At 37.0% G+C, this 21,693-nt stretch overlaps 1 protein-coding gene across 4 annotated transcripts in view; it reads left to right on the forward strand.

Annotated features, from left to right (window-relative positions):
* The first annotated feature begins 512 nt into the window (after positions 1 to 512).
* The window catches only part of LOC102003651 (chromosome unknown open reading frame, human C15orf41), a 208,361-nt gene continuing 187,180 nt past the window's right edge, over positions 513 to 21,693 (forward strand). The window contains exon 1 of one of the 4 annotated variants that reach the window (XM_013512676.1): positions 513 to 834. In XM_013512676.1, the coding sequence (XP_013368130.1) occupies positions 734 to 834 (101 nt within the window). In that variant the 5' untranslated portion in view covers positions 513 to 733. The remainder of the gene's footprint in view (positions 835 to 21,693) is intronic. The other 3 variants (XM_013512674.1, XM_013512675.1, XM_005381186.2) reach the window with 3 other exon arrangements.

Genomic DNA, 21,693 nt, shown 5'->3' on the forward strand with positions numbered 1-21,693 from the left:
TTGTCTGACGATGTGGGGTTTAAACTGAAGTCTGTTTCCCACTGAGGATAAATCTGCCTCCCACCAGGGCGGCGGGGTGCACAGGTCCCCGGCAGAAGCCCGCGCGTGCCCCTGCGGCGCCAGGTCCTCCGCGCGGCGGCTCCGCACGGCGGCCTGGGCTCGGCCGCGCCGCGCCGCGCGCCGGCAAACATTCAAATCTCGCGCTCAGGCAGAGGCTCTCGGGGGTTCACGCTGAAGGCTGGCTGGTTACCACGTGAGCCATGTCCCAGCGTGTGCGCCAGGCCTTCCCAGCTCCTAACAGCCGGGAGGAGGTGACCCCACGAGCACCTCTGGCTGACCCCGATGGGCGACGCCAGGGACAATGGCCCGCTGAGCCGCGGGCGCCCGCACCCTCCACCGCCGCGCGCCGCTACTTCCTGGTTGGCGTGCCCTTACCTGACATGGCGCCGAAGTGCCTCAGCCGGGCCCTCTGCGGCTGCTCAGTAAACTCCGGTAGGGCAATCCGCTGTACAGCCCGCCCCCGCCACGGCGGTGCCTGGGGAAGTGCTGGCCCGGCGTGTCTCCACCCCGCCTTGCAGGCAGGAGTGTGCTTCTGGGGGGATAAGGACAGGCTGAGGAAGACAGGGACCGAGACGTGCCTCTCTTTGCCCACCCTTCTCCTCCCTGCCTCAGAGCTGCTCCAGCCCCAGGGTGTTTTTTCCCTGTCCCTGTCACCACCGGTCCCTGGCCCAACATGATACTGACCAAAGCCCAGTACGACGAGATAGCCCAGTGCCTAGTGTCCGTACCGCCCACCAGGCAGAGCCTGAGGAAGCTGAAGCAGAGGTTCCCCAGGTAAGTGTCCCTCCTGCTCCCCCCACAGCCCTCGGCCCGCAGCAGCTGCCCCCGCCGCCCAGGCAGCCCTCGGAACCACGTGCCGCACACGAGCGTGGCGAGGAGCACGAGTTGAAGGGTTCGCAGGTCAAGAATGGTGGAGGAGCTTCCTTCCTGCGCCTGCTTTGCACACAGAACTCCTAGTGGCGGAGCTTCCTCAGGCCGTGCAGTTAAATTCAGGTCAACCCCTGTTCATGGAAAACTTACTGTATGTTCGGGTGATGGGTGCACATAGGTGTCCAGTGGTGACTTGACAGATACTGTGTTGGGGTGTTGGGTGGCAGGGTCTTCGCACAGTGAAAACAGGAGTTGTAGAGGCCCCTTTTCCCTTGGCCACTGGAAATAAACAAGGGAACACAGCGTACCGGGCCCACACGCTGTTGACTGTGGCGCACGGTGTAGGTAGACCACAGTTCAGTGCTTCCGGGGTCCTAGTCCAGGGAGAGAGACTAGAAGGGAATATTTCTCCCCAGATGTCTACACGTTCCAGGCGTATTTCATGTTTCTCTTCCCCCATCACTCCTTCTTTCCCCAGTAATTTGAGAATTATCCATTTTGCGAAGTAAAGACTTTAGGAATTAAATAGATTCCTCTCTTTAAAGATGTGAAGACTGAGACCGAAACATTACATGAATGTACAGTTCAAGACAACTGAGTTCTTGTGTTTATGCTGTGTTCAAAGTACAGAACGTTTGCATACGTCTTTTTCTCTGATTCAAAACTAAATTCAAACCTGTTCAGTTAGTTTCATGGCATTGAGCATGGTTATCCTTAGTGGAGAGCTATGATGTGCAACCCTTGACCAGAGACCTTACCATGGAAGTTACTAATCTATTTTTAAGGAAAGAGAAGCGTTTGGATACTAGACGTTAAAATACACAGTGAGGCTTAAGTGGAAGGTCTTTTAATTACCTCAGGTTTTTGGTGGACTAATCTGTAAACTGAAGGGGCCTTTCTCCAATATTATCCAAGTTTAATTTAGGGTAACATTTATCTCTTTATAGTCTTTAAGATGTTATCAGACTTCCCAACAAGGAACAGAATTGACAGATTGGAATTTAATTTTCTGTCATTCATTCTCGCTGGTTCTTTCATAAGCAGTAAAGTGGGTGAAAGTTGGACAGCCAAGGAAAACATTAGATTTTACCGGGCTCTTTTAGAATAGAGCATATATTTTTGGTATTCTGTTTTTACTGTGTACGTACATTATTACTTTGTAGTTTTGCATCCTTTTCTACTCTCTTCTTTTTCTTTTCTTTTCTTTCTTTCTTTCTTTCTTTCTTTCTTTCTTTCTTTCTTTCTTTCTTTCTTTCTTTCTTTCTTTTTCTTCCTTCCTTCCTTCCTTCCTTCCTTCCTTCCTTTCTTTTTTTTCTTTTCTTTTCGGTCTTAACCTCCCCAGTGGTCTTATCAGGGGCTTTAGAAAGGCTTCCTTCATGTGGGACACCATAGTCAGGCTTACTCTCTTATGCCCTTTACTTTCTTATTCGTGATAGGCTGAAATATTTTCCACTTCTTCCAAATACAGTACCATTCAGGGAATAATTCTCTTTCTACAGGAAACATTATTTAGAGCCCAAACTAATTTACAGAAGAAGGAATAAAAGAAACTATTGAGTAGGTTGGGTCAGAATTATATAGATAGTTTTGGAGTTGCACAGTTTTCATGATACCACTGTTTACTTTGTATGAATGTTGCAAAGGTTTTGAACAGCTCTGAGATGCAGTAGTTCATTTTGTCAGAGTTAGATAAGGACCTCTGAGATAATTTCTGGTAGTTCAGAGAGGTTAAATGACATCCAAAATCCCAGAGATGTTCAATGAGCAAACAATGTCTAGAATATGATTTTTTCCCCCTTTTAGTGCAGAGTTCTATACTATGCTGCCTTAATTAGTTTTAACAATAACAATAGCATTTTTTGGGGAGGGTATCCATTTCTCTAAAAGTGTGTAACTATCCCTGTTCGTTTTTGTTTTGTTTTATTTGGGGTTTTTGTTAACATTTTGAGACAGGGTCTCACTATATAGTTCAGACTGACTTTTAGCTCACTGTGTAGCCCACACTGGCTTTGCACTCGCAGTGATCCTCATGCTTCAGCTTCCCGAGTGCTGGGATTGCAAGAGTGCACCTCTACACCCATCTAACCCCGTCCATTTTGTCTGTAGATTTTACTGTCCCTCCCCAATGTACTGTGAGCCTTCTCATCTTTAAAAAGTCTTTGTGGCTGTGGTGATGCCCCGAGAGTTTGAGGCTAGCCTGGGCCACATAGTGAGTTCAAGGCCAGCCTGAACTGCATAGCAAGATGCTGTTTCAAAAAAAAAAAAAAAAAAAGTCTTAGGAGATTGTTTCAAATAACTAGTAATATCACATTCTAGATAGCTATACTAAACAGTTCCTTATTGTTGCTTTCAGAGGTTTTGTTTATCTAATATTTTATGTAATTGGTTTTAGCATGTGTGCAAGCTTAGGTCTGCCTATTTTCATCCTGTAGGTGCCCAAAAGTTGGGGTTGATTGAATCATAAATTCTCAGCCTAGTTGGTCTCCAGATCCCCTTAAATTCTAAAAAAAGTATTGAAGCCTCAAAAGAGCTTTCATTTATGCGAGTTATATCTGTAGATATTTGCCAAAATAGGAACTAAAATGAGAAATGTAAAAAAATTTACCTGTTAATTATTTCCAAAACTACTAAGTTCATTATTTCCTACCAGGTTTTATGGGTGATAACTGTAATTTCAAAAAAAAAAGGGTAGGCAAATGAAGCTGTCCTAAACTTCCATGAATCTCTTTAGTGCCTTTACTTAATAAAAGACAACATGGCTATTTCTGAATTCAACTTGTTGGATGCCCTGATCCCCCCACCTTTGGAATGAACCCAGGGCTTCATGCACTGAGCTACATCCCCAGCCTAATGTGTTGTTTTTGATTATGCAGTGATAGCGAACCATTTAGAGCTTTCAGTAATACAGACAGCCCACAGTGGCACATACACCATGGGTTCAACGATCCTGGATTATGGAATACCCACAAACCCTGGCCTCAGATATGTAGTTGGAGAAGAGAACAATAATTTAATATGCTTTTGAGATAGTTATGAATATTTTTGTTTTTATACAGACATTAGCAAATGATATTTTCTTAAAGGTTAATTGCAAGGTAGAATCTGAAATCTTATCAAGGAACTTTTTTAACTGGGCGTGGTGATACACTCCTGTAATCCCAGTACTTGGGAGGCTGAGGCAAGAGGATCTCTGAGTTTGAGGCCAGCCTGAACTACTACATAGTGAGACCCTGTCTCAGAAGAGGGGAAAAAAACTGTCCGCACTTTTATAATCTGCTGGCCTGTTTTGAACTTTAAATGAATCTTCTACTCATGCATGAATTTTTTTGTTGTTGTTTGTTTGTTTGTTTGTTATTGGTGATTGAACCCAGGGCCTTCACACTAAGTTCCATCTCCTCTTTTTTATTTTATTTTGACACAGAATCTCACTAACCCACTAATTTGCCCAGGCTGAGTTTGAATTTGTGATCTTCCTGCCTCAGCCTCCCACAGTGCTGGTATCATAAGCATGTGCTTCCACACACAGACTATATGTGATTTTTATTATCATGCATTGCTCATTTGTAAAATGGTTATGATCTATACAAATCTTCCAAATGTTGTCACCTTCTATTATACAATATTAAAAAAAAATCACATTTGTTAATAGCACCACTGATCTTGTCAGAAGTCTGTGTGATTTGAAGTTGTCAAACTTGTGGTGATGGATATGAGCTTTCTGAGACTTGAATTTTCCCTTGAAAGCTCAAATTTTACTGTTGGCAACAAATGCTACCAGTTGTTTTCCTTGAAGTGACAGGCTCACATCATTTATTTTTGAGAAAATGTCTACCAGTTATCCCAGTCTGAATAATCATACTTTGTTCATTGTTCACTCAGCTAGGAATTGTGTTCCATGCAAAAAGTAGCTAGTTTAACTCTCAAAAAATCAAGTATGTGCTTTCCCCTTAGACAGTTATCATACTTTCATATGCAGTAAATGTCCTTTGTATTTTCTTATTTTAATTAGTGAATATTTTTAAGAGAAAAGTCTTTTTGTTTTTCCTGCACTTGTGTGCTGATGAAGAATACAGTAATTATGAATATAGTTATGTTATACTTATTTACATGTGTACAACATATGTACAAATGTCAATATAAGAGGAAAAGTAAATGTAATCTTGCTCTTTTTATAAAAATAGTTCAATCTTATAGACCCCTGGAAGGGTCTCAGGAACTCCACCAGCCCACTGACCACACTTTGACATCCTCTCACTGCTTGAAATGAGAGTATTTATGTTGTGAAGGATTTCCATCTGTATTAACAAATTACTATCAAAAAGGTTGTACTGATCCTATTACCAGCAGAGCCTGGGAGCGTCTTGTCTGTGCAACTTTTTCCAGCTCTAAGAGGAGTCTCTATTGATCTTTACTATGTTGAATCAGGAATGACATCTTTTAATTAGCATTTTAGAAGTTATACTCGTGCGTTTTTCCAAATGTGTTTTGAACATTTAATTTTCTTCTTGAATACCTTGGATACCTGTCTTCTGCCTAATTTCCACTGGAGTGTTCACTGTTATTTATTGATCTGCCTGTGTTAAAGGTATGGATCCCAAGTGTCATATTTTTACAGATATTACTTTTAAAAATTACTGTTTTTGACATATCTAATTCTTAAATTTATGCATAAATTTTTTTTTGCCTTTCTGTTCAGAATGTCCTGTTCCATCCTAACAGAATTTTTTTTTTTCTAAATCATGTTCTCAGTTTTTAAAACATTCTTATTCTTTTTAATGATTTTGGCTGAAATTTATTTTCAGTGTATGCTGAGAGGCATAGATACATCTTTTTTTTCTCTCCAGCTTAATTTTCCTTTTGTCTTGTGGTTTCTAAAGTAGTTTTACTTCTCTGTGGCTTTTTTCTGCTTACTAATATTTTTAAAAACTATGTCTTTCTAAGTTATTACATTAAAATTGGGCAGTCATTTTTAACTATTCTGGTCTCCTTCAGAGTCCTTACTTATAATGACTTTATGATCTCTACTACGATATAACTCAGAAATTTACCCTCTTTCAATTCTTTTCTGTTCTGCAGTTTAATAGTAATGGGCCCTAGAACACAAGACACATGTGTTTAAGTAGCTATTGAAGATATATTTATTGATTATCACATCTAGTTTATTTCCTGGACCATGCCATTCAGGTAGGCGATCCCAGCCCAATCAGCTATCCCTTACAAGATTATATTTTACATTTTCATTTCCTTCCCAAACACTACACGTGTATTTGATCATATATATATATATATGTATATATATATATAATTTAAATAGTTTTAAAGTTACAAGGAAGTACTAGAAATATTATAGAGCATTTTTATATGCACTTCACCTGGCTTCTCACGACACTAACATCTTGAACTACTCTAGATAGAACTTTTTTTTTGAATTGTGCTAGTTTTTTCACTAATGTCCCCTTTCTGTGCTGGTATCACATATTGGATTTAATTATGTTTTAAGTCTTCTGCAAGCTAATGATTCCTTACTCTTTCTTAGTCTTTGATAGTTTTGACACCTTTGACGAACCTGGTCAATTGTAGAACGCCCTTCTGTCTGTGTGTGTTTTGTTGTGGTAGATTCAGGATATACAGTTTGGGCAATCATACCCCAGAAGTGGTGCCCTTCTGAGCACATCATATCCATGGCATTGATTTCATATATTTTATGACAGCATTGGTGACGTTAACCTTATTCACTTGGTAGACGTGTGTGCCATGTATTCTGCGAAAAAGTCACTTTTTATTTTTTTCCACTTATTAAGTACCTTGTGGGGATATATGTGCTTCGATACTATGCAGATACCTTGCTTTTCATTCTACTTTCCCCTACTGGTTTTACCTTCTGTCTGTGATTCTTTCATTAAACAGGTATTAGTGATATTTGCCTGATGGTGAATATTTCACTAGAATATTTGTTCAGCCAGTTTCACCAACTGCTACCACTGTGTGTATGAAACACTACACCCTACAATCAGCCCATGGTTTTCATTTGGTATTTGTTTAGTGTTCTCCTACTCAGAGCATCAAGTATGTGATAATTCACTGGGGGCTTGCTATGTTTGTGACACTATTTGTACTTTTGTTTTTGTTTTTTTGAGACAGGATCTCACAATGTAGTTCAGTCTGGCCTTGAACTCACTAAGTAGCCCGGGCTGTTCTCAGAATTTGAGGCAATCTTTTTGCCTCAAGCTCCCTAGTGCTGGGATTATAGGGGTGTGGCACTACACCCAGGCTTGGATTTTTTTTTTTAAGAAGACTGGATAATATAATTAACTTTGAACAGTTTATAGTCTGAAGAAAGAGTTTAAGGAATTGTTAAACAGTTCATATGTGGTTAGTTAAGTAGAACTCCTAGAGAATGATACCTTTGCTGGAAATTCTTTTGTTGGTAAACTCAGCTCTTTGGCACAAGTTCCCTTACCATACGTTAGTTATTTAGTTACTATGCTAACGCATCATAAATCAAACTCTTGATAGCATAAATCTTTAAGCAAGTAAATGTCTGTATTGCTATATCTTTGCCCTTAAATATCCTGCTTGTTTTTCTAATGGTACCGTCCACATTTGTAAGTATACTTTTTGTGTATTTCCCACACCTCCTTCTGTCTTCCTACTCTGGGGCCATACATAGAGAACCATTCATTCATATGAGCAGTTGTAAATTCCTGTTCCTAGTAAGATCTCAAAAGGACTAGCTAAAATTTTTTTGTAAGCACCGTTTCCTAATGCTTACAGAAATATAATTTTTTTTAAAGCTCTTTACCTGTCTGTACCAGAAAACTGGGGTTAAGGTGGGTTCTTATTGGTAATTATAGGTATCCAGTTCCAGCTAAGGGAAAAGCACAAAGTTTTACTTAGGTTTTTATTTATTTCAGGTGTCTTGGTTTAATTGAATGCTGCCATTGGCTACAGTTTTCTTTATTTTTGTACTCCATTCCCCCAGCATATGATGCATTTTAAACACTGACTTTTCCGAGTGGGTCTTACAGTCCGGTGTTCTTGCTTCCTATAATAATTTGCTCTAGGAAATGACTTGACTGTGCCTTTTTTTTTATAAATCGGTGTCACAATTGCTTCACCTGTAAAAGAGGAGTGATTAAGTCCTGAAGGAAGCGGGATAATCTGGCTTCAGAATCTTACTCATTCTGTGCCTCTGTTGTCCAGATCCTTAAGGCTGTGGTGAGGATTAAGTGAAACAAGCCACATAAAACCTGTGGCAAAGAGAAGAGCCCTTGGAAAGTATTCAAACATTGGTAAATATGATTATTGTTAGAATTTAGTAGCTTGTCTACAGAAGAAATGTCCAAATAATAATGTTTTGAAACATATAAAACATAATTTTACTTTCAAATAAAAAGCAGTAAATCTGCAGAAAACAAAATTTACACGGGCCAGTTGATTGGATAGCTTTGAACCTATATGATTAGATCAGCGGATGAATGTAGCCTACATATCAGAAATTTGCCTTAAAATTTCTTTATTTTACATTTGATGTAAAATGGCATTAAGAAAGCTTTTAGACTTAGATTCAGCAGTTTTTGAGAATTGTGGAACTTTGTAGTGTGTCATTAATTCCATTGGGGTTGGTTTACTTAATTGAAGTACTATTTGTATTAGTCTTGTTTCACTCAATTGAATTGTGAATTAGTTCTTAATTTGTGGTCAGTTTTCTATACTTTTCATAAGGTTGTGGTAGGCCTGGATTCCAGAATAATGAGTGAGAATAGTCCATAAAGAAAGAAAAAGTATTTTATTGGACTGGAAATTCTGTTGGTGGTTTTGCCAAAGAAGTAGAATTAATTTACTTGAACTTCAAAAACAATGTTAATCAATGTGTTCAGCAAACATGCCTGCAGGTATTTCTGTACTGACGACTAGATTGGAATGTCTAAGAAAAGAATATGTTTTAAATAATATGTTTTAAATAATCTTTTAAAACAACGATTTTTTTAATTGAAAAGATTTTAGAGTTTTATTTTGTTGCTGCATTATTTTGTTGCATTATTTTGTTGCATTATTATTTTGTTGCTGCTTAGCTTTAAAGACTTACAAAACGTTTTTTGTTAATGTGTGGCGCCATCACTTTGTAAAAGAAGTGCCTAGCTTTTATCAGGTATTTGTGCTTCTTTGCATTTGTGTTAACATAAAAGAGATAACCATGAATTCCTGTTCAGGGGTATTTTTCAAGGAAACCTCAGATAAGGATACTCTGAGAAGAATCTGTATACTAACTATATTCTTCATTAGTTTGAGGGGAAATTTTTATATTGTTAGAATTTTGATTTCATCGTAAAATCTATATTCAGGCGCCGTACTTCAGTTTTCCATGTAATAACCCATACCAGAATGGTTGCTTGTACAGTGCAGGATTATATATTTCCTTAGGGAAAAAAAGACTCAATAAAAGTATATGGTGATAATATTTTGTTATTTAACTTTCAGCAAATGTGGACTGATTTTACCATTACATTTTTATAATGCATTTTGTGTAATTTTGCCATTTATATTGTATTTTAGAAAGAAGAGGTTAAGACTGTTGAAAATCCCCATATTCTTAGCCAGCACTGCATAGATGTCAAAGGTGTATTAACCTGTCGGATGCCAGTCTTTGGTTATGCTTACTTATCAGTTAATTGACTTACTACTTCCTCAAATCATCCTTGCAGTGTGAAAGATTCAGCTTTACACTCAGCAAGTTTAGGAATCACTGTTTGTCACGGATATTTGTGAACATTCTTAAGCAGTCAGAATTGGGCTTGTTCAATCTCAAAATGCTGTAGGATGAATTAGAAATGCAGGATGTTTCCAGGATTTAGCTATAACAAATTGTGCTGCTATAAACATGGGTGCGCATATATCGCTGTGGTATGATGTCTTTAATCCTGGGAAAATACCCAGAAGGGGAATAGCTGGGTTAAATGGGACTTCCAATCCTAGTTTTGTGAGGAATCTCCAAATTGATTTCCACAGTGGTTTCACCAGTCTGCACTCCCACCAGCAATGGAGTAGGGTTCCTTTCTCCCCACAGCCTCTCCAGCATTTGTTATTGGTTGATTTCTTGATGATAGCCATTCTTACTGGGGTGAGATGAAATCTCAATGTTGTTTTAATTTGCATTTCGTGAATAACTAATGATGTTGAATATTTTCTCATGTATTTATTTGCCATTTGTATTTCTTTATCTGAGAAGTGTATTCATCTCAGCTGCCCATTTTTGGATTGGGTCTTTGAATTTGGGAGGCCTGATTTTTTTTAATTCTTTATATGTCCTAGATAGAAATCCTTTGTCTGAGGGGCGGTTGGCTAAAATGTTTTCACACTTTGTGGGTTTTCTTTTTACTTTATTGGTGATTTCTTTAGATGTGCAAAAACTTTTCAATAAGATGAGATCCCAGTTGTTGATTCTTTGAAGCATTTCTTGTGCAATTTGGTTTTTGTTCATGAACTCTCTGCCTACCCCAGTGTCATCAAGATTTTTACCTACTTTCTCTTCCAATAAATTTAGTGTTTCTGTTTTAATATTTAGATCTTTGATCCATTTTGACTTATGCCCATCCACTGAGGAATGGATAAAAAAGTTGTAATATTTTTATACAATGGAGTATTACTCAGCTATTAAAAAAGATAAACTTGAGGCTTTTGTAGGTAAAGGGATGTAACTGGAGACCATACTCATAAGTGAAATAAATCAGACCCACATGTGTAAACATCATATTGTCTCCTTGGTGTAGGAACCTGAAAGACTAGGTAAAACCCAAAATGTATAATAGATAATAGGAAAGGGAATGAAATTGCTCAAAGGAAGGAACGACTGGGATGAGGGAAAGAAGAAAAAAGAAAGAAGGAAGGCAAAACTTAAATATATATATGAATAGCTGTGATGACTGTATTGCTGTTGTCTGATGGTGTGTTGAAATGAACAGTTAATGCTCACAATTTTTTATGTTCTGATCGACTTTGAGTGCTTGAGCCTTGTGGTCTGAGCAACTGATTTGAAGGTAACAATATGCACTGGAATTACAATGGTGAACTCCTACCGTCTTATCTAGTGAAACTCTGTATTATCTCTAAGGTTTTATTGAAGAATTATTTTCTTATTCTCTTTAATGGTTTGAGCAATCTTTCATTCTTACATCTGATAATCTGAGCAATGTAGTTGAGGATAGTGATATGCAACATAACAACCACTGTTGATTTGTATTGATTTGTCTTGAGACCCTGTATCACTTTGAATGTTCTGCTTTGATTTGTTTATGTTCGTGATACTGGTATGCTGCTACTGTTCTATTTTTTTGTTTGTTTGTTTCTCATGTACTACTCTCTTTAAAATAAAAAGTAAAATTAAAAAGAAGCCTTATGTTAGAAAGAAAAAAACCAGAAATGCAGATGAACAGTCTTCATGGTTTGACACTTATGCCTGTGGCACAATTTAGCCTTCTATAATCCTGCAATTTACAACATATTGTGTAAGAGTCATAGGGGGTAGCCTCATTTGTAGATGGGATCTGAGAGATGAAGCATCATTTAATTGTGTCTTCCTGTAACACATATGAAATGAGACCAGCAATTCAATTGTTTCAATTTTTTGTTTTTGTCTACAATTCTCCCAGGCTGGTATCATGCTTTGCTTAAGGTATATTACACTGCTGTTTGTTTTTGCTGATAATATTAGTAGCGAAAGCTAATAAAATTTGAAATTAACTTGCACTTCAAGCCCCATTTAGCTAAGATGGTAAATTGACTGGGGATATGTGACCAACTCCTTGTTGTATAACATTAAAAATCCCACATACTCTTGCAGCTTGAATGTTGCAGCCTATATGTAGCAGCTTATGAACATCACTGCTTAACAGATGAAGTTAAAGTCATCTATATTCATATTTTTTGAGGCCAACTAATATATATAATCTTGTAAATTTATAATCTCAAATTTACAATGCTTTGAGTCTCTTTGAGCTTTGGTGGGCACATTTGGTACTCTCCACGTGGAGATTACAAAGGCTTTTCTGGAAGGAAGTACACTCATCTCTTCAAAGTTAGTGACTTGATTTAGAATACAGCAAAATAGTATTGTGTTGAGATAACAGTTGGAGATCATCTGGTCAAATCTATTATCATGCCTGCAGAAACCTGGGGTGGCATGCTACTCCTGGATTTGACCCAAGTTCCACATCTGGAGGCAAAACTCCACATGTGCTCTTCAGCTAGGGACCCTGACTCTCATACCACTAGGAGCCGGGCAGGTATCATTGCCAAGTGTCCTGGCTGGAGCTGTGGCACAGTGAGGGCACAGCTGTGTGCACTAATAGGGCAGCTACCAATTTATGCCAGCCGCCACTGCCAGGCAGGAATGTGAGCCCCAGTCTTGCCAGGTCTTCTGCTCCTTAGAAAGCAGCTCAAGATGTTTTTTTCTTTTAAATTTTTTTAAAGAATAAAATAAAATATCTTGAGTTTTAAATGTTGTCAATTTGTTTGAATTTTTAAAACACTGTGTGGGCCAACATTTTCTTGGCCAAACAGAACAAGTCTGTGGGCTGAGTTTGGCCTATAGCCAGCTGGTGCTGGAGCTGTCTCTCTCCAGCTTGTGAGAGCTGATTGTTGAGCATCTTGTCCAGGCTTTACAAGCTGTGACCTCACCTGGATGGCCGAAACTCTTCTGTAGTGAGGGTGTTTACACCACAGAAAATGGCAGAAAATCTAGGCTCAGCCTGTTTTCCCATTCAAAGGCAGGTAAGCCTGAAATACCTCACAACAGTCTCACCAGTTTGAGATTGGTGCGCTATGCCTTGTGGCCCCTATGGCATATTTGGCTGAAGCTTCTTAACCCAATTTGTTCTGAATTTTATAGCTTTTTTTTCCCCTTAAAAATGTTCAAAGTACTTCTATTTGTATCTCACCTATTATAGTATTTCCGTAAGTGTTGGACTTTCTCCTTGTTTTTCTCCAAGTTTGTGTGGGAGCTGGAGTTGCAGTCTTGCATCTGTCAGTACGTAGTATATTGTAGGTGTGATGATATATTTCATAATGAACATCTGAGGGAACCAAAGAAAATGCTACTTATTTTACAAAGAAAAAGCCTTACATATGTATCTCATTTGGGAAATTTAATCTCTTCAAAATAAATTAATTAGCTCAATATAGGGACATTACATTAATTGTCTTCTGTAGGAATTTGGAAAATGCTCCAGTGGTATACCTGAAGATCTATCATGTTAGAAATAATTTCTAGAGAAACTTCAGGGCTAGGTGTTACATTTTCATTTGCCAGTGACATAAAAAATAAACGTTTCTGAAATTATAATGAAAAATGAGAAATACTTAATTGATTACAATTTAATTTACTAAAATTTTCTAAAGGCTCAATTATTGCACATTTGGATATTTCTTTTGTATATCTCAAATAATTAAAGAATATAACAGCATACAACTAAAACAGAAGTGATCGATATTCACAATGCTAGTTAAGAGTGTGTATATTTTCAGATGACAAATAGAATTCTGGCCCATGATAGTGGGCCAGCCAGGTGGTATTTAGGTTGGCAGAGATATCATATTGCCTGTGCTAGACCTAGGTTGATTTATTTAGTTTTCCTTTCTTATGGTTATTTTACAAATTAATATGAAGCAAAAATCATATTATTATGAACTCTAGGAAGCTATACATAGATTTTTATTTTAAGGGCAGTTTTATATTTTAGTTTAAAGATCTTGGTTTCTGGAAATAGGTATATAAATTCTACATTCATGACTTATTTGCTGGGTAACTTTGGGTAGGTTTTTTTTCACCTCTTGTTGCCTCAGTGACCTTTTTCATTAAATTAAATTGTTACGAATTTGAAATGAGATTCTTCATATAAATTGATTAACACAGTTCCTGTTATGGTGCAGGTTGTTGCTGGTCTTGTTACCATTACTTATATAAGCATGATCCTTATAATGTATTTATGGTTATAATAATCAGATTCAAAATACTAGAACCAAGGAAGTTTTGCCTAAAATCAGACCTTTTATATCCTAGGTTTTGAAAGTATCTTTCTTTTCTCCCCAGTGTATTAGGACACCTTTTAGTGAATTGTGGTAAAGTGCTTTGATACTCGCAACTGAGATATCATATTCCTTTGATGACAACTGGCTTAGGTTTAATTTTCTCCCCATAATAGAAAACAGTATAATAAGAAGGATTGTTAAAACTCAAGAATTTTAAAGTATTTCTTGTGTGGTTGTTTTTCCCAAAGGTGATCACGCATATTCAGGAAGCTTATTTTATTTTCTTGCCTCAACTTGATAGAAGAGGGAGTATGTATTTATCAATGATATTTGGCAAATACCAGTTTTGGACTCAAGGTTCTGCTTAGAAGGAAGTAATTTGAATCCAGTAAATATGTGAGGTCAAGTTAAAGACGTCAGGACGTGGAGATTTTATAGGGTGACCCAGATCACCACGTAAGGTGAACATTGATTTTAGTGTTTCCTCTATGGGTGTTTATCAAATTTGAAGAATGAATTTTTTAAGTGCCCAGATCATTCAACCTACTAGTACTGATCATGGGAAGACCTGTACTAAAACCCAAAGAAGTTGCATACACTTTCTCTTTGGAATAGATTTATTATTCATTACGGCTTTGGATTTTATTAATTACAATGTATTCTAGAATGTTGCTTTTAAAGAATTCCTTTATCTTATTTCTACAGTGTTGCTGATCACATAATTGCAGTGATAATTAATTGGGCAAGACAGTCATTCCTTTTCTGCTTTCTTTGTCAGAGAGCATACTTGCCTTAGGAGTCTAGGTCACACAGTGACTTTCAGGGTGAGGTCTACTTCGCTTAAACTTCTTTGGCCAGATTTGAATAAAAGCATTAAAAAAACTTGGGAGATTAAGTTTGAATGACATACTTACAGCAGTGTCTCCTATAACTACAGACCACGAATGTAAAAATCACACTAATTATATAGTAACACAGTAGTAGATAATAATAATAGATAATAATAATAATAGATATCTATTAATAGATAATAATAATAGTATACAATTATGCTATGATTGTATTTTTAGGGCCGGATTTTTTGCCATCCAACTCTCAGAAGTGTTCGAAGACTGGGTTTGTTAGTTTTATTTCATCTGTTAGAGATATATAGGGAGTCTTGATTTGGTACATTATTATGAGAAATATTTTATTCATGTGGTAGAGTTTTGGACAATTGTATTCTGCACAGTATTACAATGGCCCAATAAATTGCTGAATATACTGTCTGCTGAATATGACTTTACCATGAAAAATTTGGTGCATAGAGAAGGAAAGGTTGGAATATATCAACCTTTTCTGACAAAAGGGACTTTGAATTTTGACCTAATACAGGTGACCTTTGTGCACAATAAAAGTGAGCTTAATCTTGAGGTTAAGGTTGAGGTGAATGGCAAGGTAGTGTGGTGGAGATTATGCTGACTGTGGGTGCTTCAGAGACTACCTGGTTATTGGATAAATGGGAGCCTGAAACTTTTTTAAGAATATTGTTAAAAAGATTACTTTTCTTAGCATTTTGGGAAGCTTATTTATAGCAACTTGTTTGAGTCTTTAATACCACCCCATTTCTTCAAGGTCCAGTTCTCTGTTTATTCGGGGTAAGTTCATCTGTTTTTATAAAGTTTACTGTTTCTGAGTGAAAAGTCTGAGTGTGCTGTTATTATCTGTTCCATAGATAAGCTATAGCTAAAAATAAAAGTGTTCTATAGCTCATGGAAAAGACAACTGACATATATAAGATTGGAACTGAAAATATATGTTCTTTCAAGAGGCTTTTTTTCTTTGACAAGTTGAACTTTTGTCATCTAACTGGGGAACTGTCAGAAGAATTTTTAAGTGGTTTATGCCTTTATATAGATTATAATTAAGAGACCTCATATGAATTATTATCTTAAAAAGCTCACATGATTTAGGGGTTGGTTAGTCCTTTGGAATTTCTTTTAAAGTGCATTGACTAATCCACTTACATTATATAGCACTGTGTGGTGATAAAATATTTTTAAGGTTTTGCCTGCTGTACGTACCTAGAGGGAAAATTGTTTTAAAACATAAATTTTACTATTAAATACTTTGTTATCAAATACCTTGACGGTTTTGTCATAAATGAAATTATACCCTACCAAACAGGAAAGACCTATAGTGCTGCATTATTTGAATATCTATTGAATATTCTGCCCAAATAATTGATTGAAACAACATATAGTTGAGGAGAGTGTCAGACACTCTAATGGAAAGAACTTCTACTTTTTAATCGAGCCTGCAAAATATATTCCCTGGGACTGATCAGCTCTGAAGTGCTGAGGTCTGATGATTGGAATGGCAGGAAACCATGCTTTCAGGACATAACGAATTGACGAGGCCATCCATCATTTGTTAGCATACGCTGAAACGTGGGCTATGTGTGCAGAGGCCTGTGATTTAGTAAATACTTGGGAGATGAATAGAGCTTACACACAGGGGAAGATATTGCTGTCCTTCAGCAGCCTGAGACCCAGGCGCCTGCTGAGAAGGCCATCTGACGGCACATCATCAGTAACTGGCCTGTCACAGTCAGCGGTGCCCACCAACCATCTCCAGTATATTAAATGCATTTTTAATATCTGCTTCAGTAGATTTAATGAAGAAAATTTAGTTTCCATACTCCAAGCACTGCTTCCTCAAGTGTTCAAAAGCATGGACTCTTGCCTGCACACAAAAGAGGGAAGACCATGCTGGCAGTTAGGAGAGTTGATTGAAAGGGAAATTCGGACAAAATAGAGTGCTCACAAAAATATGCTTTCATTAGAGTCGGCATCTTCTTACTATAAATAGGCTCTGTTTTTTAAAAAGATGTTTTGGATTAATTTTTGCACCCCTAATTTTCCTCTATCACAAGCTCTTTCCTGAGAAGGATTCAGCCTGTTGGTAAAGGGATGTAAACTTACTGCTCTGAAAGGAACTATTAAGGAGGTGATGTTATGGTTTGGCATAATTTGCCAAATTTATGGAAAAAGACTCAATTTTAAATTCTTTTGTGCTTTGAGATACTACTGTTTATTACTGCTTTTTTTTGCACAAAGCTACGAGTAGGGTCTCTCTTAGTTTGTCACTTCCAAGTTTAAATATTAAATATTACTTGTCAAATTGTTAATTAAATTACTAAGTTTTGTCTGATATCTTGCAGAATAATTCAAAATGAGTAGGAGAAAGATTAGTTGCCAGGTTGCTTTAAAAGAGTTCTTATATTTAGATTATTACGTTTCTTTAAAAATTATAATTTTAAAATGTTCTATTTTTCTCATTAGGCAAAGTAGGTGGAGTCATATTAATGACTTTTGATTGCTGACTTATATTTACTGCAAAATAGCAATACAACCAAATAGATATTGTTGCAAGCATGCATCTTAAAGATTTTTCCTCTTTAAAAAAAAAATCCAGAATTTGCTCTCACATTCACAGAAGAAGCAGCTACGGAATGGGACCTATAAATCTGATTCCTGCCTGTGTCAAAACAGTAATGTATTAAATGCATATTATTATAAAAATTTAAGACATGTCTTAAACACACTTACATTTTTATAACACATGGCAATATTAAATAATACATTTCCTTGTTAGCATCTGTTTGCCGTCATTGTTGGCAAGACCTATGATTTAATGTTTAAATTAATGACCAAGACCATTTTGGACCTGATATATGCCCCTAAGCTTATTACATCACTAAATAAAATAGAATGTATGCTCTGTGACAGAGTTATTTTTATAATTGTTTATCCCTTTAAGTGCCCTATTCAGTGATTCACTGAAAGGTTCATAATGGTTGGCTTGTAACCAGAAAATAATCTTAGAAAGGTAGAATATATTTCTTGTCTAGAAATAAAATTCCAGAATAATGGTGATGATAGGGGGCCCCAGCAAGAATTTGCAATGCTCAAGCTTGTTCCTTTCTTTAGTATTCTCAAAGGACTCTCATTGAATTTTTTGATACGTGAGTTCCCTACCATACCCCAACTCCTAAGGCTGTCTTCTAATGCAAGTGTGCACTTTCATGTGAAGCTTCAAGGTGGGCCAAGTAGTTTGTTCTGATCTAAAATCAAAGGGCTAAAGTGTTTTTTACTTAGATTTTGCAGAGGCATCATCACTATATTTAAAAATAAGCCATGTTATTTTCCTATTTTTAGTTTTTTTTCTTTTGGGAGATTGGAACTGTAGTCTTTTCTATATTGAACTCTGTTTGACTTCATCATCTTATCTTTACTTTCTGAAAGTGCAGTGTGATAGACCTTTCAGTATTTTTACAGTAACCTGTTATTCATCTAAAGTCACTCTGCTGCCTGGCTTGCAATACAATATATATGGTTTTGTGGTTTTCTTGCTCCACATGAAGTTCTCGTTGACTGTCAGCTCTCCTGTGATGGGATGGTAAGGTCAAGTTTTTGAGACGCTTAAGCTTTGCTTCTGGACTGCTGCATCTACACCTTGAAACATATGGAGCTTCTTTGAGTATCTGAGAATATTACTGTGGGAAGATTATTTTGTTGCTACTTTGGGACAGTTCTTATTTACTTTATCACTCATAAATGGAAATAAAACTTAATTCCTAAGAAAGATATTTCCTTGTCTTCATTTCACTTTTACTTCATTTTAATTAATTTTTTTTTTTTTGGTTTTTCTCCGGTACTGGGAACCGAACTCACGACCTTGTGCTTGCCAGGCAGGCGCTTTTGCCGCTGAGCTAAATCCCCAGCCCCCACTTTTACTTCATTTTAGATAAAACACTTCATTGGAAATTAAAAGGTTTTTTTCCTTCGTATTTTTTTCCAAGGTAGTTGATCTGATAAACTTTTTAAGAGTTTTTTCAAAAGTGATCAGGCCAAAAAACAGTGATGTTTTTCTTGAACAGTAATACTGAACTTCTCTGTTTAGGGCTCTCAGATTCTATTTCTGGTCTTTTTAACCATCTTTTTCAAGTTATTTGCTTTGTTCTGGAGACTTATTACCAAGATAAAACTTTGTAGGGAAATTGGTGAAAAAGCATCTCAAGTGCCATGTCTGACTTCTTTCTTTCTTCGTATCCATCCATTTTCCTCCTCTTCCCAGCCCCTTCTTTTCTGTATCCCTTTTCCCCATCTGTTTCTCCCACTGCCCTTTCTCTGTGGATTAGATCCACTAAGACTTTTCATTTTCTCTTTGAGCATTGTAGTTACTTTTACCTGTTCATTTGGAATATATACATAACTTTCTTTTGCTTTCTGTTAGAGGGACTGTGGATTCCTTTGGGTAAGAGATAGGTGTTTTGCTGTGATTTTTATGTTTTTGTTCCTTTTATGCCTAACACAATATTGTGTCCCTTTATGCATTCAGTGAATTTTTGCTAACCTTCAGGTATGGGTCAGTGCTTATTTTTATGATTTCTTTTGAGGAGATGACTTAGAAGTGTGTTTGTTCATTTTCACCAGTACTGTTCTATGGAGTTCCATGCAAAGGACTTCCTATTGTTTCCTAAGGTGGTTTTTTAAGCTCTCATTCTGTGGGTCATGATTTTAAAGTTCTATTTAAGAATATTAAAATATTCAGTAGGCAGCTAAGTGCTTAGCTTAGTGCTCTCCTTAACACCAAATGAAAGTAAAATAGAACGCAGGCATGGAACCATTTGTTATATTTTAGTATACAAAGCAATGGCTGTGTAAACTTAACCTTGTAATTTTGTGAGTTCCACTTTATCATGTAGCTGTAAAGGTAATCAAAATAAATCACAGGGGGTGAATAAATATTTTCTAGTGTGTTCTGTGTGCTTTCAGAAGTGATGCTTGATCCATGAAATTTTAGTAAGCGCATTAAATAAAACAATATGATGTGCACTATGTCAGATCTGATAAATTATTTGGTACAGGACATTTATACAACATATGTTGAGCTGCTACGTGAACAGCTTAATGAATATAAAGTATGTTAATCTGTCCTACCATTTTTATATTTTGTTTTAAAGTTGCAAAATTTGTATTATAGATATTTATATATTTGTTTGGGGATGGAGGGTCGAGATAAGAAGACGGCATCAGAGAGGTATAGGTCATCTCCATAATGTCCTGACAGTGATCGGGGCTCCTCAGCTGTGCAGTGTACATAACACAGATGTTGGGGAGTCATCTGTCAGCCATGCCTCTCCTATGGAGTTAAAGTTCTAGAGGGAAAAGAATTTGACACAGTGCTGTCACTGTTACATTTTCACAATAGAAGAGCATGCAAATATTGAACCTCCTGCTTAGCAGTAGTGCCCTGTCTAATGTCTGTGCTGGTTAGAATAAAAAATCATGGGTGCATCTTGGGCTCAGAGATCTGACAAAGGTCATGCTATGTTGGGCATTTGAATTGGAAATTGTCTGGATGTAGATTTTATAAAGCTCCCACTGTTGTGTGTGGGGAGAATTTCTGCAGGGTTTTGTCCCTGGAGAGGCCTCTTAGGCCCTTTTCTGTCCTGTGAATGAATTTAGATGTGAGGGTTACTCCTGCCTTAAAACTGTTAAGTTCATTTTGCATACATCCCTAGAGAGAAAAACTGGCAGATGCTTTTATCTTGGAAGTGTTTAAAAGAAAACTGCAGAGCAGGAACAAGAGAGAAAAGGGGCCCTGTGTGGAGTCCCAGAACATTTTGGAAATGGCCAATATGCAGTTTTCATCAGTATGAAGGCGGGGTGCAATATGGTGCCTGTAACTCACAAGGGAATATGAATGTTGATTAAGCATACTCCCAGGCTTTGAAATTCTGAAAGCAGTGTCAGAATAATGGATGTTGAGCAAATGTCAAGCATTTGTTAATTTCTCTGTTATTTGGAGTTTATCTACCATGATCAATCAAATAAACTAGTGCTTCTCTCTTGTGGCATGTGTCATTGATATGGTGATTAGATGGCTAGAGAGACCTTCTGCTTTTTTCCCAGGTAACAGATTATAAACAAGAAGACAGACTTTTCAGTTAAAAATTTGTTTATGGTTTGGTTTGGTAGGAATTCGTATTTTAACTAAATGCTTTGGTGACAGTATAAAAATCCACAGTCACATGCCAGATATGTTAACTGAAGTGCCATATACAACAGCAGCACTAGTTCTGGGATCTGTGGTTTCTGTATAAATCTACTTTTCAGAAGTTTATAAAACTTTGATGTAAAACTAGGTGAAAGGAATTGGTCCTAATGAATTCTGATCTACTAACGGTTGTAGATAAAGTTTTCAATTGTTTATATTTTTATCTTTTTATCCAATTTTAGTGGTTCTGATTTAGTGACTGATTTTTGTTCTTGAGAGGTAGTAAATAGATTTGCTTCGTATAATTGAAAGTAATTCCTTTCCATTATATTTAGGGAGCAAACCTAAACTTTTGATGAAGGATCGAAAGGTCCTTTTAGCATTTACATTGTGGAGTGGTAACATTTGGACGTAGGAGAATAGTGTTCCTTGAAAATATGAATGACTTCAGCAACTGAGATTTCAGTGGGCTTGAAAGTGTGCACCATATAGGGGTGTCCTAGACTTGAGGATGAGCTAATTTAATACTCAAAGGGGAGGATTTTTCTGTAACTTCTTGCCTGGAATCAAGTAGACTTGTGCCCTGAAATTTGGCCTATTTCTCTTCCCCATGTTCTTTTCATAATCTTAGGCATGTGAAGTCCATCATTAAGTGGAGACTAGTATATCACTTGACCAACCCTGGTAATTTCA

The sequence above is a fragment of the Chinchilla lanigera genome, unplaced genomic scaffold (assembly GCF_000276665.1).
Source record: "Chinchilla lanigera isolate Chin_1 unplaced genomic scaffold, ChiLan1.0 scaffold00015, whole genome shotgun sequence".
Taxonomy (NCBI): domain Eukaryota; kingdom Metazoa; phylum Chordata; class Mammalia; order Rodentia; family Chinchillidae; genus Chinchilla; species Chinchilla lanigera.